The 20,561-nt window shown below is 38.9% G+C and overlaps 1 protein-coding gene across 1 annotated transcript; it reads right to left on the reverse strand.

Moving 5' to 3' along the window:
- Positions 1–170: 170 nt before the first annotated feature.
- On the reverse strand, positions 171–7,295 carry LOC141371649 (myosin light chain kinase, smooth muscle-like). The gene is made up of 5 exons (XM_073887829.1): positions 7,085–7,295; positions 5,886–5,909; positions 4,794–4,913; positions 4,462–4,699; positions 171–198 (listed from the first exon to the last, which is right to left on the reverse strand). The coding sequence occupies exons 1-5, from the start codon at positions 7,293–7,295 to the stop codon at positions 171–173; spliced, it is 621 nt and encodes a 206-aa protein (XP_073743930.1).
- Positions 7,296–20,561: the final 13,266 nt, after the last annotated feature.

A 20,561-nucleotide genomic window follows, 5' to 3' on the forward strand; every position in this document is an offset into this window, starting at 1 on the left:
ACAATATCTCAGATGTCTTAGTGATATTTAAGGAGTGGGATTACATGAGCTTCTCTTGCAGGCCTCTTTATTTTAGATGTGAATTTTGACTGTAAGCTTTTGTAAGCTCATGCAGGAGGAAGAGCAAAGAGTTGGGAAAGAGAAAAAAGTATATAGAAAACTCAATTTCTTTATCGTGGTGGGGGCTTGGAATCTTTCCTGTTTAAGAAAGGACTAAAAGGGAAACTGTATTCTGAGACTGATGTTCTATCCAGTAAAAATTCTCTGGAAATAAGACCAGTGATTGATGGTTCCAAACTGATTTGTATTGGATAGTTGTTCATCTGAAGCCTTTTTTTTTTTCTTTCCTCCTCTTGCCAAATACAAGTAGGGGTGGAGCAGAGTTCAAGCACTTTGTTTCAGGAGACAGGGTGTGGTCTCTGCAAAGGCGGGAGAGCAGGGTGATGGTGACGTGTCACTGGGAAGGTGGGGAGGTGGAAAAACATGATTTGATTTCTTAGCAAGTTTTCTGAATATGTATGGCATACGCCTCTTTGATCTTGTTCTTTTATTCTTCAAGAGTTTTGAAACACTTAAGAAATTACCAGACAAATAAGCATTCTGTACATTTAGGCCTTTATACTGTCAACTCTTTCCTTCATCTCCCTTAACTCTTAGCAGTTTTACAGTTTCCTTTCTCTTCACTAAGGAGACTGTCTTGGTATTTAGGTTTCCATTTTTGTGCGGGGAACTAAATAATTACAGAGGAAGAAACCTTCAAATCAACAACAGAAGTAATAAAGAGGGGTAGGTGGCCTGACGATCAGGTCAGTTGAGTGGAATTACCACCATTTAGTGGTTTCAGTATTAGTATGTTTCTCCTGTCTAAAGCATATCTATTACCCTCCTTCATGGGTGCTCAGTATTGATTTAATTACCATATACATGAGGGTCCATCCAGTAGATGTTTGAGCACATATGAGCCATATAAAATTCTTCACAGCTGACCATATACGTGTATCTTCCTTTGGTGTTCAGAGAAAGTTTGATAATTGTTTCCTGGGCACACAGCCATTACTTAGTGGAAAAGGCATACTAGACTGGATGAGTAGGTGTTTGCCTACCAAGTCTTACTTCAGGAATTTCCCAAAGTATTTCTCTACATCTGCTCACTGATATTTCAGTTTCCATTAATAGGGACAAAGCCTTTTAATCCAAATTAGGGACACATAAAATGTAAATGCAAGTGACAATAAAAGTAGCAAGAATAACCAACAAGTATAGCATTTACTATGAGTAGGGCTCTATTCTAAGCACTTTAAATGTGGTATATGTGACTGATACTTGGTTCTTCCAGAGAACAGGGTTTGATTAGGGCAAGAAAGAGGAGATACTAGATTTGAGGTCTCTTCATACCTAAAAGTTTAAGTTGTTATCCTACCAGGAAAGTAGGGAAGATGCCCAGGACAAACTATGAAATCCCCCAATTTTGCCTCGGGCAGATGCTAAACATACCATAGTTGAGGAGGAATTTTAGTTCCATTTACTTTTTATCCTTTAAGCTTTATCTCTTTTCTCTCCTATGCCTTTGTAAGATGTAACATTGCTTACAGGGTAGTAGCTCCGTGGTACATCAAGGCAAAGGTTCTTGTCCCAGTAAGGGGATTAACGGCTGATTTCAGAAAGGAAAGGAAGGTCTTCCTTCATGGCCCCATTGTCAGAAGTTAATAGTCTATATTTAATAATATATTATGAATCTATTTTTCTACTTTTTTTAATGTTTGGTTTGCTTTTTTGAATGATGTTTTTTGTTTCCTCACACATACGGCTATTCAAATGGTTTAGTTGCTTATTTGAAAAAAATTTTCCTAAAACTGGAAGAATCCATAAGATGGCAGGTGAGTGAATTATATTCCAACCTGTCCGCAAAGACAGCCTTTTCCATTTATTTCTCTAAAATCAGTAAGGGCCTCTGGTGAATCATTCTAGTGCCTCACAGTATGTGGGTAACTTCCCACTATGTCACTGAACCATTTCCTGCTGCACACTAGGGGAATTCTTTCTTGTCCTATCGTCAGTGGAAGGGTGGCTTGGCTATTTAGCTGTCACTCATTCATCCTTTCTTCATTTATAGCTCTTGTTGTATTTTTTAAAAATGTAAACTATGTATACTGTTGTAAAATGGTGCTGTGAGCTTTGTCTAAAACCTGATGTCAGATATATGTGATGAAGCCAATTTCTGCTGTATCAACTGAGAAGGCAAATGCCACATCGAGGATGGAAGGACTAACGAGTGAAGAACATTTCATTTATTTTCAGGTTATGCATAATTCACAATGATTACTGAAGTTTTGTCCCACTGTAGCACTTGTAATTTGAAATCTCCTTTTGAGTGCTTAATTTGGTCTTATATTCTTTTCAAGAGAGTAGTAATAATGGACATTCCACTAGGTTTGGAGTCAAACAGTAAAAATGATAACATTAATTTGGTTAATGTTCTACAGCTTTGTAGACACATTAACCTTCTTATCTGTTTTGGAGACCTGAGTGTGAGTGCCTACTCTGCCATATACTTGCTGTGTAACCTTAGACAAGTTGCTTAATCTCTCTGAGCTTTAATAATTAACTGAAAAACGAAGATAGTATCTGTTTTACTAACTTAATCAGAGGAAATCATATGATGGACTCTTACATGGTGTCATTTATCTCCTCAACCAAGTTAAATGTTTTCTGAGGGAGGGACTGTTTATTTTTTATCTTTGGGACATTGTGGCTTATAGTTGACATTCAGTAAAAACTTGCTAACTTTTATGGAACTTTCATTGAAAATTTTTCTCAAAGATGATTTTTTAAATGAAAAAGATGGTAATCTCCTGTGAAAGATATTGTATTATAAATTCAGTGCCTTTTTAAGTCTTAAAGGCTCACTGCTAAACACAGGTACTCATGGAGAAAAGTTTTAGATATCTGTATTGGCAGTTTCCCCAGGGAAGTCTTCCACAGAAACTGACATAAACACATAGGATGTGCTTAATAAATGCTTCTTGAATAAATTGCAGTCTTTTGTCCCACGCACCCATTCTTTGACCTCATGAGAAATCTTTATAAGGGTAGCTATATCCAGGTAACTAGAGATCCCAGAAGCTAAAGGGGTTCCAGAAGACTAACTGAGAAATTATAGTTATAGACTGTTATTGAAGATACATTGATCCTAAGAAAAAACAGTGCAGGGCGCCTGGGTGGCTCAGTTGATTAAGTGACTGCCTTTGGCTCAGGTCATGATCCTGGAGTCCCGGGATCGAGTCCCGTCGGGCTCCCTGCTCAGCAGGGAGTCTGCTTCTCCCTCTGACTCAACCCCCTCTCATGCTCTCTCTCTCTCTCTCTCATTCTCTCTCTCAAATAAATAAAATCTTAAAAAAAAAGAAAAAACAGTGCAGTGAAGTAATAGCCACTATTATGAATTCCTATTATGTACTTGACATATGTTGTTCCAGGTCTGTTAATATCCAAGTTCAAACTCTTTCCTTCACTGTCTTCATTGTAAGAAACTCTTGGAGAAGTACTTATCCCAGGGTCATAGAAGCATGAGGAAGCAGCCCTCAACAATATTGGTTAGTCATCTACAATTTCAGTCATTTGTAGAATGAGGAACTTCATGTAGGTGACCTCTGATTCCTTCCATCTCTAAGATGATAAATTTATTCACTTGATAGACCCAAATACTACTCAAGAAATCTCTTCTTAAAAGAGATTTCAATATCTTTTATTTTGTAATTAACAGAGGCTACATTTAGTTAAACTAGAAAATAGTCAAAAATGTTCATTTATTAAGTTTTATTAAAGGTGTTTAACCAAAATTTAACCTAAAGGTAACTTCAGATTTGTAAAATATTTAGTGGACTCTGTTAGATATTAGTAAAATAAAAAAATTTAAATGACTCTTAGTATCAGTTTTTAGTCTCCCCCCACCCCTGTGACTATTTTGGTTTGAGGTTTGTGTTTGGGGGCTGGGGGATGATGGCAGATTTTGTTTTGAATATAGCCTGGTTGGCAGATTCACCTAATGGGCTATCTTTCCATTTATACACTTGCCTTCTAAATGCAAGGACAATTTTGTCTGTATTCTAAGACAACAAGAAGAAACCTGTATCAGAATGTTTTTTGTATTTACATTGAGATAGGACCCTGAATTCTTTTGTGGAAAAGATTCTACTTCTTCAAAATCTTGTGCCGTTTCAGCATTGTGGATTTTTTTTTTTTCAATGTCTCTAACAAACCTTTAGATGTGGATCTAAGTGCTTGGTTTCCTGTTTCAGCTCTGGTGAAAGATATGATGGAGGGCAAGGGAGAAGTGACAGAATTAAGTGACTCACCTCAGAATGCAAGTTCTCTAAGGGCAGGAACTTTGTCATGTTCACTGTTCTGTGTGCAGGACCAAGAACATTTGTTGAATGAGCAAGTGTTAAGTCTGTCTGCCCTTACCATTGCGGTTGTAGCTCAGAGGAATTTTCATTGCAGAAATCTTCCTTTGGAACCTGGATCTCATGTTCATTGTGATGGGCTGGTTCGGGAATAGTTGAAATAACGTTCATTGGGGTGTCATCTGGATTTTTGTCCTTTGTGTGGCTATCACTGCTCCAGGGAAAGGTGGCCAGTTTTGGAGAAAGTTTACTCATGGGTAACTTTGGAGAACTCTCTGATTTCTCTACTTCTTTTCCTCCTGAAAAATATAATTATTCACCACCTGAGATAGAAGCAGAATCTTCCTCCTCCTCTTGGCTGAATTGGAGCAGGGAGATCCTGAAAAGAATTACCTGGGGAAACAAAGAGTCTTGCTGTGGAGACTGCAGTCCCAGCCTCATTTTCTGCAATGCACTTGAATTCCCCAGAGTCTTCAGGAAATGCTTCTGTGATAATCAAGGTGCAGACTTCCTCTGGAAAAGCAAGAGATTCAACTTGACCAGAGTTTTGGGAGATCCCAAATTAACAAATAGTGTGGGAGGATGTCAGGGAAAGTAGGTACTAGGAATAAAGAGTATTTCTGAAATTTTTTAAAAAATCCATTGGATTAGACTTTTTGTCTTTGAGTGGGCTCCTGAAAAATAAAAAATGCAACCTAAAATAATCCCAACAGAGTCCCTATCACCTGTCTCTTTGACACATCTCTTTACTATACTGTGAGTTCCTTGAAAGCAGGGATTACACTTTATTCCTTGACTTCTAGATTTCTGTAGCTTTAGTGCTTAGCATCAGGTTCCTGTAGGCAGATATTCTGAGCTGACCTAAAAGTTATTATTGCCAGGATAGTTCGATAGTGCAGTGATAGCCACATTGTGATGGGCACTACACCTACTTCTTGGACAGTCAACAACTTGGTTGTTTGATGTCAGCACACCTCCTTACTGCCTCTCTGTAGAGCTCATGAGTCATAGATCAGAGGGTGGATGCATGCTCTGCGAGGGCAGGGACCTCCTCAGTGCCCACAATGGAACGTGGCCATTGTCTGTACTATGTTGTGTGAATGAATAGGTGAATAAACACACTGACAAATCCCAGTTATCTTGCTGCTTTTGTTCTGTCAGCTCGAGTTGTTACAGGGTAGCCTCAAAACTGCTCATGATGGCAAAAGTGATTTAGGAGACAGTCTTCTGAAGGTAATCTTGATTTAATCATTTATTATCAAGATGTTGAAAAATTGGGGGTGCCTGGGTGGCTTAGTCAGTTAAGCATCTGCCTTCGGCTCAGGTCATGATCTCAGGGTTGTGGGATCGAGCCCTGCTTTGGGTTCCCTGCTCATTGGGGAGTCTGCTTCTCCCTCTGCCCCCCTTCCCCTGCTTGAGCTCTCTCTCTCTCTCAAATAAATAAATAAAATCTTAAAAATAAAGATGTTGAAAAATTGTGCTTACCGGGAATGGATGATAAAGAAGCTTCTGGAAGATAAAACAAGGGAATAGAGAATTTAAAAGATGACGGTTAATTTAATTGGGAGAAGGGTCCATGTGTATATGATAATAAAGCACATACAAGGTTGACTGTAATGTGGAGTTACATACTATAAACTCTGTAGAATCCTGGAAAAGATACATGATGGAATGAACACTTGGCAGGGGGCCAGAAGAATTGTATTTTTGTTCTCTTTAGCCCTGAATTGCTCTGTGATTTTGTGAAAATTCTTCTTTGGGCTTTAGTTCTTCATCTCTAACATGAAGAAAGTATCTGTTCTCTGAATGGGAACCATTACTGAACCCCTGGTCCTGTGGTGCTCTTTCTCCCAAGGAAATCTTTTTCTTTTAGTCTCTCTCATTAAAATAAAGTTGAATATTACATTATAAACATACTGTAGTATTATTGTAGAAAAACACACAAAAGGATAATAGTTTGGGTGGTATGGATATGGGTGATTTAAAATTTCTTCTTTATGCTAATGCCACATTGTGTAGTAGAGGTTTTTCTTCCTGGATGTGATGTGTAAGTGTTCATATGTGCTGCATCAATATTTAAATATATTTTCTTTGCTTGGGGCAAGAACTGTTTTGGACTTGGACCCTGGCTGCAGCATTTATTAATGTTGTAACCTTGGGCAAGGCATTTAGTATTTCTGATTTTAGTTTTCTTATAAAATGGAAGTAACAATGCGCACTTCAAAATGTTGATGTGAGGATTAAATGAAAGTTTGCTTATAAACTCAATGTTTAGCATGAAGTAGATCATCATACTTGTTACCCTTCCCTGAGCTTATTATTTGGTAGGAAACAAATAATAAAGTATTTAGAAAGCTGTACATCATTATTAATTTGTTTTATTCTTTAAAAAATATGTTTATTCTCACATTTTTTTCTTATTTGTATGCCAAGAACTCATTAGCAAGATAATTTATGAAAACAAACTGGTCTTTTCACAGCTATTAAAACTATTGTTTCATCAGAGAAAAACAGCTGTCTTTTCTTTTTTGTTTGTTTCGAGGAATCATTTGAATTTGAAATCATAATTGTTTAACAATAAAAATTTCTGAGCCTGTAACAAGTCAGCTATTAAACTTTGAAACATGAATTAGATTTCAAGGTTAATTGAAATAAAAAGCAAATCGAAAAGCTTATCACAGTACTTCTCCTCAGAATCTGGAAGTCCTCAGAGTCTGCTATCTGCTCTTTCTCTCTGTACCAGTGAATTTGAACTGTGGTTGTTGCCCGGACTCGGCATTCAAATGCGACAAACTGACCGTTGGTTGTCGAAATGTCTTGAAGATGCTGAAGAACAAATACAGAATTCACAGAATGGAAGAAACTTTCACCATATGCAATGCTTTGGGATGCCATTGGTAGTAAGTATGCTTTTTGCCATAATTATTGACAACTGACTGTACTTTACTCAGAACAAGGAGTTGCTGGGATTCTTCCGTGCTTTATAGTGTGCTTTACAGTCATGTGTTAGTTATTTTTATCTTAATTTCATAGAGAAAGTTGTTGCTCACTTCACCAAGAGCCATGTTCAAAATAGGAAACAGAGTAGTTGAAAACTCTTGTCTTTGTTATATGATTTTGTTGAGTACATGTAGAGTCATAGATTTAATCTTTATTATCAGTCAGATAGTGTGGGCAGCATTGTATTTTTTAAGGATTCTGAATCATGACTGAGAGGACTTGGACCAGAATCTCAACTCTGCCACTAACTGGTTGAAGCTGATCACAGGAACTTGGAAACTCTTAACCTCTGGGGAACTCAGGTATTTTATCTGTGAAATAGGGCTAGCAAAATGCTCAGCCTTTTTTGAGGTTTTGAGGCTCATTTCCAATAAATTGAACATTTTCTTTAAAGAGTGAAGAGTTATAATGTTATATCAAAAGTATAAAAATAGGTGGTTTGGTCTCACAATGCATTGATGAATGGGTGGCATTTGTAGTAAATATCCCCCTTAAACCCTGATCTCCCTTCTCTCCTGTTTTCAGCTAGAGTCCTCTAGAATCTAGAATTACATTTCAAGTTATAACTTGGCTGAGAGGGAGTGTCTGAGGTCCTTCTATCAGGTGAGATACAGTCCAGCCCTTGCGGCCTGATGCCCAGGGCTACATGTCTCCGGGAAGGAATGCAGCAGGAAACTTGTAGAAATAATAGACCCATGTAGCTGACAGCCTGGGTTGTAAGCAAGCTTTTGGAATCTATAGTAGGGCTCCTTATTCTTAATGACATTTTTTCCTATGACTCCCATCTTGTACTTGGTACAGGTTAAATCTTTGTCCTGCTTCTCATACTTTGGGCCAGCAAGAAGCAGTGGTTCCAGTTCTCTCAGGTTTGGAAACTGGGGGACAGTGAGCCCAGAGATTTCAACCTTAGTTTGGTTTGACCTAGTTGATTGATTCCTGCTCTCTCCAGTGGATGATATGGGAGCCTTCTTAATCCTGATCACTCTCTGTTACCCAAGCAGGAAATAGATATTACTTTGCTTATTGGCTTAGTCAGAAGGGCATCTTATGACTGGTTAGGAGAGTCAGATGAACCTTGAGGTCAGGTAGAGCATAGTCTACTTGGAAAGGACAGTCCGAGCATTGCCCTTGAGAGCTGGAGATTGTTGTAGAACAAAAGTCTAAAGAGTATAGGAAACTCTGAGTTGCTCTGTGACATTGAACAGTAATTCCACCCTTTCTGGGACTCACTTTTCTCATACATAAAATAATAATTTCTGAGGTTCTTTTTAGTTTCCTCTTTTCCTTCTCACCCCTATGATGACACCTACAATGTATCTATAAAATCCTAACTCTACCATGCAGTATGCATAGGTTACCTTGGTGAACGCAGGGGCTACAACACAGGTGGGTCCGGACAGGCTGCTGCAGGGACTCTGCATCTGGTTTAAGAAATAGAAGAGACAGGGGCGCCTGGGTGGCTCAGTCGGTTGAGCGTCTGCCTTCGGCTTGGATAATGATCCTTGGGTCCTGATCCCCGGGTCCTGGGATTGAGCCCCGTGTCCGAGAAGTCTGCTTCTCTCTCTGCCCCTCCCCCGACTCATGCTCTCTCTTGCGCATGTGCTCTTTGTCTCTCACTCAAATAAATAAAATCTTAAAAAAAAAAAAAAAAGAACTAGAAGAGACACTCTCATCCATACTACCAGGGCCCTGAAACCTAGAAGCATGGTGCCTGTGAACCAACAGAATCAGTTTTAGGTGCTACCAACCACACCCCAAGTGTCCTCTTTGAAAAGGATAATGCTTCTAATTTAAATGTCATTTTGGGTATCTGCCCCAATGCCACCCTTTTTTTCCTCTGTCCTCCAGCATTCCATCAACTGAGATGGTGAAATACAGGACCAAGCAATTACACTTGAGAGATGAATTTTGACACTTATTTAGAGACTGTATATAAAAGGCATAAATAACTTGTAAATTTTACTGACTAGATTTTTTTTCCCCTTCTCTATACAGTTGCTCTTGTCTGTTAGGTTTTTGTAAAAGCATCCTCCCCCCCCCTGCTTTTTAATTAAAAGGCAATTCATTCCGTGGATAGTTGGAATACTCTATTATGGGACTGAACTCCTAGAAACCAACTGTCTCTATGGTTTGGCACACAGACAAATGGCCAATCCACAGAACTACCATGGAGTTATTTCTGAGGCCCATGGATTTCTTTTCTTGTTCTATTTGAGGTTATGCAGTTGTAGGCTCTCCTCATGTATACTTTCAAGAAAGTTGCATTGATTCCTTTTTCCCTGGGCCTGTGTCTCCACGCTGGAACCCCTAAGAAGGCTTTTAAGACTGAACATACCCTTTGGGGGTCAATACACAATGGTTGAACTAAGGTAGAGTAACTTGATCTGATGTTGGAGGTTTCGTTAACCAGGGAACCGATGGTCAAAGAAACTCTAGTGGTTTTCTTCTTTATCCTGTTGTGGAAACAAAACCAAACACAGTCCAGTGAAAGAAAGATTAGAGTCAGCTTTGATAGAAATGCCTCACTGTATTCATTTGGCATGTATCACATTTTTACTTCTAGTCCTTATTTTTTCTTGATTTGCATAATTTCAGTTTTTTCCTTTTGATCAATTAGTGGATTCTGGCTTCTAATAGTTTTGCTTTAAATTTCCTTTGTCTTAGTCTGATAATCAGTGAGCTGTTACTAAATAATGCAGAAGAAATAACTTATAAAGCAAATAATCACTTTAAAATTTGGAAAATTTTAGGGTTTTTTTTGGTGTATTTTTTAAAGTAGAATTTCCCCTATATTCATATGGCAACAAATGCACATTCACATGCACATTCTGTACTTACTCTGACATTTCTGTAGCATATTCCAAGCACAATCACAGAGAGAAATGTTTTCTTCCCTCTTCCCTTGTAAGAAAGAGAAAAAAGAAGTTCTGTCTAGATCTCACTGGCATTTAATAAAATTTAGTTTGCCTGTATTGTATGCACAGTAGGACCAGCAAATTAGTTAGTTATGGGCAACAGGTCAATCCAAAACATCTGAATTCTTGACTAAGTGTGGAACTACTTTAATATTCTCAGTTTAAAAAATCCAGACGTTTACCTTTACAGAGCTATAGTGGTTGCACCCAGAAGAGCTACTGAGTCATTTTCCAAAAACAACATTTTATAGGACAGATATTGTTGTCTTGTGAATTTGTGTTTTGGTCGGAAGTCTTCAGCATATTTGTTATAATAATCTGTTGACACATTGCTGTGTTGAAGGTTGTTGTCAATGTTCATATTATCTCTATGAGTACTTAGTAGAGAAGTCTATCTTAGTTCTTAGTATCAAGAATAATCAGGGGGTGCCTGGGTGGCTCAGTCAGTTAAGCATCTGACTCGTGGCTTCTGCTCAGGTCATGATCTCAGGGTTGTAAGATCAAGCCCACGTTGGGCTCTACGCTCAATGTGGAGTCTGCTTGAGGTTCTCTCTCTCCGCCTCCCTTCCCCTATGCACCTCTGTGCACACACACACTCTCTGTCTTGAATAAATAAGTAAATAAAACCTAAAAAAAAAAAGAATAATTGGGCTTCTGTGTTACTACTTTAGTTTTTCCCCACAGATACTACAAATCTTAGTATTGGTTATATTTCCTCTGTGTTAGGTATTTGAAAGTCTAGTGCTCATTATATAGCCAGGAATTCAACAGAGTTTGGAGTCAGGATCTCCTAAATTTGCAACATGATATTTTTTCTGCATTGTGTCTGTGATGATTTATTTACCCAAACCAACCTTTAGATCACATGACCCCATGAAGAACTTTTATGTTATTTCCAGGTAGAAGAGAGAGATTGGAAGATATAGATTAGGCTGAATAACAAAATACTATAATTTTCAGAAAGCCATTGTCTTATGGAAATAGAGTATTTGAAATTGTAAATATTCCAGGAAACCCAGTCTCTAGGGTCACTTTATACTATATGCTTTAATGAAAAAAAATTATTTCCTGCCTAAATCTTTTACATACAGTGTTTGATACCATGCTTTTGGATTAATCTTTTAATCTTAGTATATAATCTCATAATTCTTAGTGGCTTTTTCAGTCTTTAAAAACTTCCTTATCTTGAAGTTTTATAACCATTTTGTGCTTAATTTGCCTTAGGCTAAAATTTCAGCCATGTAAAAGATTTGCTAATACTATTTCATGCTTCATTTCTTAAGGTGGACAGTGGCTACAGAATGTACATTTTATTTATTTAAAATGTCCAAATACGCAGGTCATGATCTCACGAGTCGTGAGGTTGAGCCCCACATCTGGCTCCACACTGAGCGGGCGTCTGCTTGAAGATTCTCTCCCTCTGCTCCTCCCCTTGCATGTGCTTGCGTGTGTGCACACACACACACTCTCTCTCTCAAATAAATCTTTTAAAAAAATAAAATGCCCGAATACGTTATATTTACTCATGTCTATGTATATAGTATTTCATAATTTGTAAGATTAAAAAAATCTGTGAACTGGAACTGCCCCCCCCCTTTTTAAGGGTAGTTGTATTTTTTATTTTCAAAGGACAGATAGAATTATTCTTTGGTAGTTCAGAAGAAGATAGCTTCTGTCGATGTACATATGCTAAAGGAATCACAAACATGCGTAGATTTACATTTATGTCCAAAATTGGGCAGAGAGTCTGTACCTACAGACTCTCTAAACAAGGTAGAATCAAACTTGGAAGTGTTGGCTGTATTTATTTGACTTGAATCATTTTTCTAATGAATGAAAACTTCACTAACACCTCAGCTTTTGAACTGTTGAACACTTCCTGATGTCTCCTTTGCTAGGTCCTCAGGAGCAACACAAAGAGAATTACAGTTAGCTGACAAAATGAAACCGTATGAACAGATGAGTTGTGCAAAAGACACATAATAATTATATAGAAACTACTTCAACAGTGTTGTAAGACATCAGAAACTTTAATGTCATAGACATTAAATAGTGCCAGGGACATCACAAGACAGCACATCATCACCCAACAGGCTGTCAGAAATAAGTGCTATGACTGAAGGAGACAGAAGCTTGACTGGTCTAGGAAAACTTCCTGCCCACAGTTGACCTTCAGCTGAACTTTGAAAAATGTTAAAATTGCAAAATCAGAGGTGTGTAGGTTTGTGAGTTGGGGATGGGAGTTATTAGTGGTGGGATGAATAGTGGTGGGGGATGGATAGAAAAAGGAAGTAAATAACATTTAGGGAACATTAAACTGTGTGCCGGATACTATGCTGATCTCTTTATATCACACGTGGGGAAAGCATCCCATAGTCATTCAATGGTGAGGAACACCCTGGAATCAGAATGTCCAAATTTACCATTTATTAAGTATATTAGACTTCCCTCTAAGCATCACATTTCCCATTCTGTAAAATAGGCACAATAATAGTATTTATTTGTAGGGTGGTTTTGAGGTTTATGCGAGATAGTCCACAGAAGCACTTAATGCATGCAGGTGCCGTGTATCAGGCCCTCAGTAAATGTTAGCTGCTATTATTATTGTGATCATGGTTGTTATACATAGATGCAGGTGAATTTCCACCTTTCCTCAGAGGTTGATTGGTTTGTTTGTTCCCTTTTTTTTTTTTAAAGGTTTTATTTATTTCAGAGAGAGAGAGAGAAGGAGAGAGAGTACAAGCAGGGGGGGGGGCAGAGGGAGAGAGAGAAGCACCCCCCCCCCCCCCCGGAGCAGGGAGCCTGATGCAGGGCTAGATCCCATGACCCTGACATCATGACCTCAGCTGAAGGCAGATGCTTAACCGACTGAACCACCCAGGCACCCCACCTTAGAGATTTCTAATTTAGCTCTCTTTGACTTTCTTCTCTTTTGCACTTAAAACCTTTTTCATGGGCTTTTAATTATTTATTATTGTGTACTTTCATTAGGAAGCTCCTTAAGTTTAAGGATCTTTTCAAAAGTGTCCTATCCTCAAAGTATCTAGTCTAGTGTCCAACACATAGTAGGTGTGGAGATGATTGATTTCATAGATTAATGCATAGGGAGATGCTATTAATAGTCTTGGGAGATGTGTGTTGTTTTGTGCTGTTTCCTTCAACCCCATCCTACAAATAAAAGCAATTGAAATAGATTCCTCCTCTTTTGATGTTGGCAGGAAGTCCTCATACTACAGCCATCTTAGGTGGTGTTAACCAATCACCCATCACTGAAGACCAAGAAGAGACTTGGGAATTCTTGTCTAACATCTTCGAAGAACAAAACTATTATTTGCTCAAGTTCATGCAGTCTGTTGGTACAAGAATCAGGATTAGAATACAGATCTCCTGTCTTCTAGTGCAATCCATATATACTTCTAGCAAATGGATTCTGTATTACCAGATAAAGGTAAAACTGTGGATATTAGTCTGAGTAGTTGAGACTGCACTGATTTTTTCTTTTATCAGGATACATTGTATTTATGGTTCTGAATTCAGTGGGTAATGAAACAGTCCTTTTACTTTGTATGTAAGCTCCATGAGGTCAGAGACTTAGTCTGTTTTGTTCACTCTTGTATCCCTAGTGCCTAGTATAGTGGAGCCGGCTGAGACTTCAGTTGAGAATGTTTGTGAGGCTTCTAGAGATTCTAACCTTGGAGTGTTAGACCCTGGAGAGAAACCCTGTATACATCAGGGACACTCTGGCTGTGGTAGGAAGAAAGAAATGAAATGCTTCCCCTCATGGGAAGAGAAGGATCAAGTGAGAGAGTGTGTATGAAACTTTTGGAACTTCTTGGAAGAAACATACTTTATAAATAAATATAAGCTCAGTTGGTTCAAGAGCCTAGAGTTTCGTCTAAGCCCCTTGGCGTGTGTCAAAGGAGAAGCGGGAAAATATCAACAGAATAGTTTTGGTGGTGGATGAGATTTAGGTTTTTGCCCACCTTGAAACTGCCTGATGTCCCGAGGCTAATGAGAACAAAAAAGAGAAGAGCCAGTCCTTATAAAGGAAAGGTAATACTGGACCTTCTAAATTCCATATGCCTCCTGTTGTAAGTAGGAACAATCAAATTTCCTGGGCAAGGCGCCAGACAGCCCATATTGTCACTTAATCCATGGCGTGAGGAGGCCTGGCAGGACTTCCTCTGTCCTGTCCCTGTCTTGCAGCCAATGAAAGGAGATAGTGGTAACTAATGGAACCAAGAAGTACCCTGCATCTTACTTTGGATATGCCACTGGTTAGCATGAATTAAATGATCTGTGTCTGAAGATCATAAAGGAAAGGATGAAAATATAGACAGGCCACGTAGTTTGGGAGAGAGAGTGCTAATTCAGGATTGAGAAAATCTAGATTTTGATTCTAGATCGGTCATTAATTCATTACATGACCTTGGGGAAGACCCTTTAGGGTCTCAGTTATTGCATATCTAATGAGAAGTGAGAAGGGAGATGGTTCCTAAGATTTCTTCTAGGTCTGTTAGCTCTTTTTGAATATTTTTAAATTCTCAGAGTCTGTGCTTTAAAATCTCTGATTTCTGTAATTACCAGAGCAGATGAAATTCAGTCAGAGGATAAGAGAAGGAAAGATGAACATTGGACCTAAAAGCAAAAGTGGTCAGTGCTTAAGCTGCTCTAGCACCCTGACGTTTGAAAGATGAACTGAGCTTTAGAAATTACTTAAACAGTTTAAAATGTTATTTATTTATGAAAGCAAACCTTTCAGAGCTCACATTGGTTCAGTGGTAAAACAAAACCAAATGTGAGAACTACTACTTCTTCCCTACTTCAAGAAAGGGAAGAATTTCTTTTTTTTTTTTTTTTTAAAGATTTTATTTATTTATTCATGAGAGACAGAGAGAGAGAGAGGCAGAGGGAGAAGCAGGCTCCCAAGGAGCAGGGAGCCCGATGCAGGACTCGATCCCAGGACCCTGGGATCATGACCTGAGCCAAAGGCAGACGCTTAACCATCTGAGCCACCCAGGCACCCAAAAGGGAAGAATTTCTAAAAAAAAGTTCATTTTGGAATATTGACTTCTCTTGCTGAAGCTACTCTACTCTTTACATTCAATTCTCATGTATTTTTCTTTAAGGGATAGAAAAGGAGGTTTTTAAAGGAAAAAAAACAACAATAACCCTTAGCTTGACTGCTGTGAAATAATTCTACACTCCAAATTATCAGAATGAAAATGTGACCTGTCCTGAAGTGTTCCTTCTTGATTTTAGGTAGCACTCGGGATGTCCTTGAGAGAAAAAATAGCTAGGGATTTTACTTTCATGATGAGTTATGCTAGCAGGCTTCATGGCTCACGTAAATGGTAACCTTTGCTGAGTGTAATCCTAGCTCTTTGTAAAGAGAACAGAATTAGACTGCACCAAATGAAGAATCCCAAGACCTTGGCAGTCTTACTCTGGAAAGATTACAAGATACATAGAGATCACACAAATGAACAATGCTGATGTCCTTATAACATTGCCTGGATAGCTAGGATGTCTGTAGCATTATACTAGCTTCATGGATATAATATAGGTTCAGTGGTCTGAAAAATAGAACATTAGAGCTATTTAAAAGTGAACAACTGAAGAATCTGGTAGTAGCTACATTAGGCAAAAATTGGGGAAAGAGAAGTGAGGTAAGGCAGGTTAGCAACATAAAATGTGAGTTGTGGGGGAGGGGCAGAGGGAGAGAGAGATTCTTAAGCAGGCTCTATGCCCAGGGTAGAGCCCAAAAAGGGGCTCGATCTCACAACCCTGAGATCGTGACCTGAGCCTGAATCAAGAGTTGGATGCTTAACCAACTGAGCTACCAAGGTGCCCCTCAAATGTTTTAAATGTCACATTATAGTGAGAAAACTTAAGAAAATTCACACAATAAGCTAAAGTTGGTGCATCCTTATTAAGTGTTACTTATTTGAGTTGATGGAGAAGTTTATTTTGCTGTCTTTCTTTTGTTTGCCTATTTTATGATTTAGTGTTTATTTTAAATATTTATCTTTTGCTTGATAACAAATGCCATACTAAGTAATCTATATTCACAGAAAGCTAATTAATTCGCATTGTCCACAAAACACGAGATACTGTGGAAGACACAGTTTTCACATTATACCTAACAGCAAGAGGAAGAAGAAATAGTTGAGGAAAGAAATACATGAGTTCAGTCGGAAAAAGAGTTGTGGGTTTCATGTATGTGTGACGATTTCTATCACTTTTTGAACAAGGCAAGAGCTTCTGCTCTCTATGGCCCACCAGTGTCAGTCCCTTTGAAAATGAATGGATTTGACTTGTGAACATACTTAGATTTTAAGAGAAGATGATGATACATGACATCCACTGAGTAATTTTTTTTTCTTTTATAGAGGGAATGAGTATGTGTGTGAGCTGGTTGGGGGACACAGAGGGCGAGGGAGAGAGAGAATCTCAAGCAGGCTCCATGCCCAGCATGGAGATCAAGCGGGGCTGGATCTCATGACCCTGAGATCATGACCCGAGCTGAAACCAAGAGTCAGACGCCTAACCACTGGAGTACCCAGGCACTCCAACTGAGTATTTTGATGATGGTTTTGAAAAGTTCTTAAGGAAGTTTTAGGATATAGGAAGTTCTACAAATGCACCATATCATTTCTTCCCCAGTTTTTCTATACCACTTTTTTTTGTTTTGTTTTAAGGATTCTATTTTTTTTTTCATTTATTTGTCAGAGAGAACTCGAGAGAGAGCACAAGCAGGGGGAGCAGCAGGCAGAGGGAGAAGCAGGCTCCCCGCTGAGCAAGGAGCCTGATGCAGGGATGCAGGGCTCAATCCCAGGACCTTGGGATCATGACCTGAGCCGAAGGCAGGCGCTTAACTGACTGAGCCACCCAGGCATCCCTAGACCATTTTCTAGCAACAGTGGGTTTTTATTTTTTCCAGGTGTCTTTATGCTTTACCATACTACCTTCATGTTTGGCTCTCTCTTTCCTTCTTTCTCTTGCTTTTCAGAAAAAAGAAATAACCTGTTCTTATTTTCGACAAGTTAAACTATTGTGATGGGTGGGCTGTTATTTTCTATATGACTAGAAAATTTATTTGATTGTACTTGATATTTTGCTTCTTCCCCAGAGTTTGTCAAATTTCTTGATTTTACACAGTGCCAAGCAGGAGATCTGTATCAAGGGCATTATCAGTCATGTCTCTTCCATGTTAGAATAAAATACTGGTCACTGTTATTTGACTATAGTTGACATATAATGTTACATTAGTTTAAAGGGTATAACATAGTGATTCATCTATATAACATTTTTATATGTTATACTCTTCTCATCACAAATGTAGCTACTATCTGTCACCATATAATGTTATTACAATATCATTGACTGTATTTTCTATGCTGTCTCTTATATGCCCATGACTTAATTTATAACTGAAAGCCTGTATCTCCCACTCCCCTTCATCCATTTTGCCCATTTCCTCACCCCCCTTCCCTTTAGCAGTCAGAGGGAAGTTCTCTGTATTTGTAGGTCTGATTCTGCTTTTTGTTTGTTTTTTTATATTTTATATTTATGAGTGAAATCATATGGTATTTGTCTTTCTCAGTCTTTTTTTTTTTTTAAAGATTTTATTTATTTATTTGAGAGAGCGAGAATGAGAGAGAGAGAGAGCACATGAGAGGGGGGAGGGGCAGAGGGAGAAGCAGACTCCCCGCTGAGCAGGGAGCCCGATGCGGGACTCGATCCCGGGACTCCAGGATCATGACCTGAGCCGAAGGCAGTCGCTTAACCAACTGAGCCACCCAGGCGCCCTGTCTTTCTCAGTCTTATTTCACTTAGCATAATACCCTGCAGGTCTATGCATGTTGCCATAAATGGCAAGATCTCATCCATTTTTATGGCTGTGTAATATTCCATCATGTGTGATTTGTGTGTGTGTGTGTGTGTGTGTGTGTGTGTGTGTGTGTGTACCATATCTTCTTTATCCATTCATCTATCTACAAAGCTATTTTAAAAGATAACTGCTATATTCTAAGTGGCATACAGATTTCTGTTTGGGTATCTATGTGTCTCAACCTTTACTGACTGGTTTTCCTGTTGTCAGAGTCCACATTGGGCATGGCCTTTCTCAGGATGCTTCTCTGTCAAAAGATAGGATGCCTGGTCTTGATTAGGAATGTCACTATTTCCTCTCCCTGATGCTGAGATCCTAGTGGGCTTGGAAAAAAGCAGGACATATCTAGGAGCTCTTTTGGGGTGTATGGTCTTTCTCCTGTGACTTGCTGTTTTAGGTCAGGAATTTGAGAAGCATTAGGTGGGCGATTCATTTCTGATCAACTGGGGTAACTGAGCCTAGAAAGTGCATTTTTCCAAGATGGTTTGCTTACTAACATGCCTGACACCTTGATGCTGCTTGGTGTTCATCTGTCTCTATTTTTCTCTCTCCACATGGTATCTCATTTTCCAGGGCCTCTCCATGTGGCTTCAGTTTTTCGTACCACAGTGGCCCCAGGGTAGTTGGATTTCTCATCCTGAGGCTTAGGGCTCAAAGAGCAAATGTTCCAATAATACTCTTTCTCTTTTAAGGGAAAACTTCTCTTTGTTCTGTTGTGATTCTTGGACCCTCAGCTATGGCAGTACAGGAACTAGCTGCCAAAGACCCAATTTATACAATTCTTTTTATAAAAAATTCAGGTCTTAGGGCTCAAATATCAAGATAAACAGCTGTTTGGTTTGAATCCTGTGGCAAGCTACTTTTTACTTTGTTTTTTTTTTAGAGAATTTTCAAATTTAGCTCAGGATTGGCTTTAGTAGATTGTTTTTCTTACCTGAGCTTAAAATATTGAACTTGAACCAGCCCTGTGGCAAAGGAGCAGGGGTGGCAGAGGCCTAGACTCTAGGAAAATAATCTTTAATCCTTCCCGGTCTCATTCTCCAGCACTGGCAGTGACTGTGCTAATGAGAGATGTCAGGAGAAAAGTTAATGTCTTAGAAGCAATAAACCACCTTCATTCCAACTTTAGGCAGAACCGCCAAATTGATGAAAGTTTGTATTTTGTAAGCTCTCCCCACCTCTGTCACCCTCTTGTTCTCCAGAACCCTTTTCTCTAGGTACAGTGTTTTCTTTGTTTAGATTGAACCCTTGAAAGCTATCATGTCCTCAAGCCCACATCAACACTGGCTTGTTTTATATATGTTAGTCCTCTGAAAGAACGGTTCAGACAAAGACACCAATTTGTCCATGGATGTATTCCGCCCCTTCTTTTCTCTTTAAACAGTAAGAGCCATTACTTCAACCCAGATGACACCCTCTCTGGTGGGGGCACTCTGAAGCACGTAAGCTAGTTGGCAAGCCGTCTAGGAGGTAGGGGAGATGAGATTCCTCTTAATCTCTTTCACATCCTGCTAAGTTCAGAAGAGACTGGTATTTAACCCTAAAACTTTCATTCCCTTTTGATATTTACCCTAAAATAGAGGATATTTGTCTTTTTTGATGCCACTGGCTTGAGTATGTGAGTTTTTATGTTATAAGATCAGGCTTGATTTTTAAAAGTGTTCCTTTTCTATTTGCCCTGTGCACACATGTAGAGTTATTGCCAAGAGGAATACTGTGTGCACAGGACAGCTAAGACCACATACTGTCATTAGCTGGGCGTCAGGTTACCCACCACATGGCCAGCAGCATGTGCTAGAGCTCTGTGTAGCTAGAAGAGTCCTAGAGAGGAGAATTTGTAGCATTAAGCAGGCTTTGCAAATTGAAGAAAAAAAAAGACCACGTACAGTCCTCTCTGAGCTTTGATTTTTAACAATCATAAAATGAGATTAATGCCCAGGCACTGTATTAACCACTTTATATGCATTTTGTCATTGATTCTTCAAAAAACCCCAAGATGTAGAGATACTGTTTTTCTCATTTTACAAATGAGGAAACATAAGCTTATAAAGGTTACCCAAATTGCCCAGAGTCAATAGCTAGAAAGTGGTGGAGCCAGGAATAAAAGCCACATAGTCCATCTCTAGGGCAGAGAGCCCTTTACCTATATTATAAGAAATATACTTCCTTGACCTGTGTATTTCTTGGGAAATCAGAGGAAAGGATACCCAGGTTCTAAGGGAAAGCCTGAAGTTAACTTTATAACTAGCTTTTGGGTTCAGGAGGGACCTTATAAGGATATGAACAGAAATGTTCACGAATAATCTTCTCATACACTGGACATTGGGTCAAAAACGTAACTCTGACAGTGGT

This window comes from Callorhinus ursinus, unplaced genomic scaffold (genome assembly GCF_003265705.2).
Source record: "Callorhinus ursinus isolate GAN/ISIS: 27379988/994484 unplaced genomic scaffold, GSC_fseal_2.0 scaffold83, whole genome shotgun sequence".
NCBI lineage: Eukaryota > Metazoa > Chordata > Mammalia > Carnivora > Otariidae > Callorhinus > Callorhinus ursinus.

What these genes read in the sequence shown, in the direction of transcription:
- LOC141371649 (XM_073887829.1), bottom strand. Translation starts at nt 7,295, where the DNA reads ATGGCATCCCAAAGCATTGCATATGGTGAAAGTTTCTTCCATTCTGTG. An exon ending in TTCTTTATCATCCATTCCCG is followed by an intron (nt 4,914 to 5,885) that starts GTAAGCACAATT and finishes TTGCTTTTCCAG; the next exon opens with AGGAAGTCTGCACCTTGATT. An exon ending in TCTGAGCTACAACCGCAATG is followed by an intron (nt 199 to 4,461) that starts GTAAGGGCAGAC and finishes TTTCTTAAACAG; the next exon opens with GAAAGATTCCAAGCCCCCAC.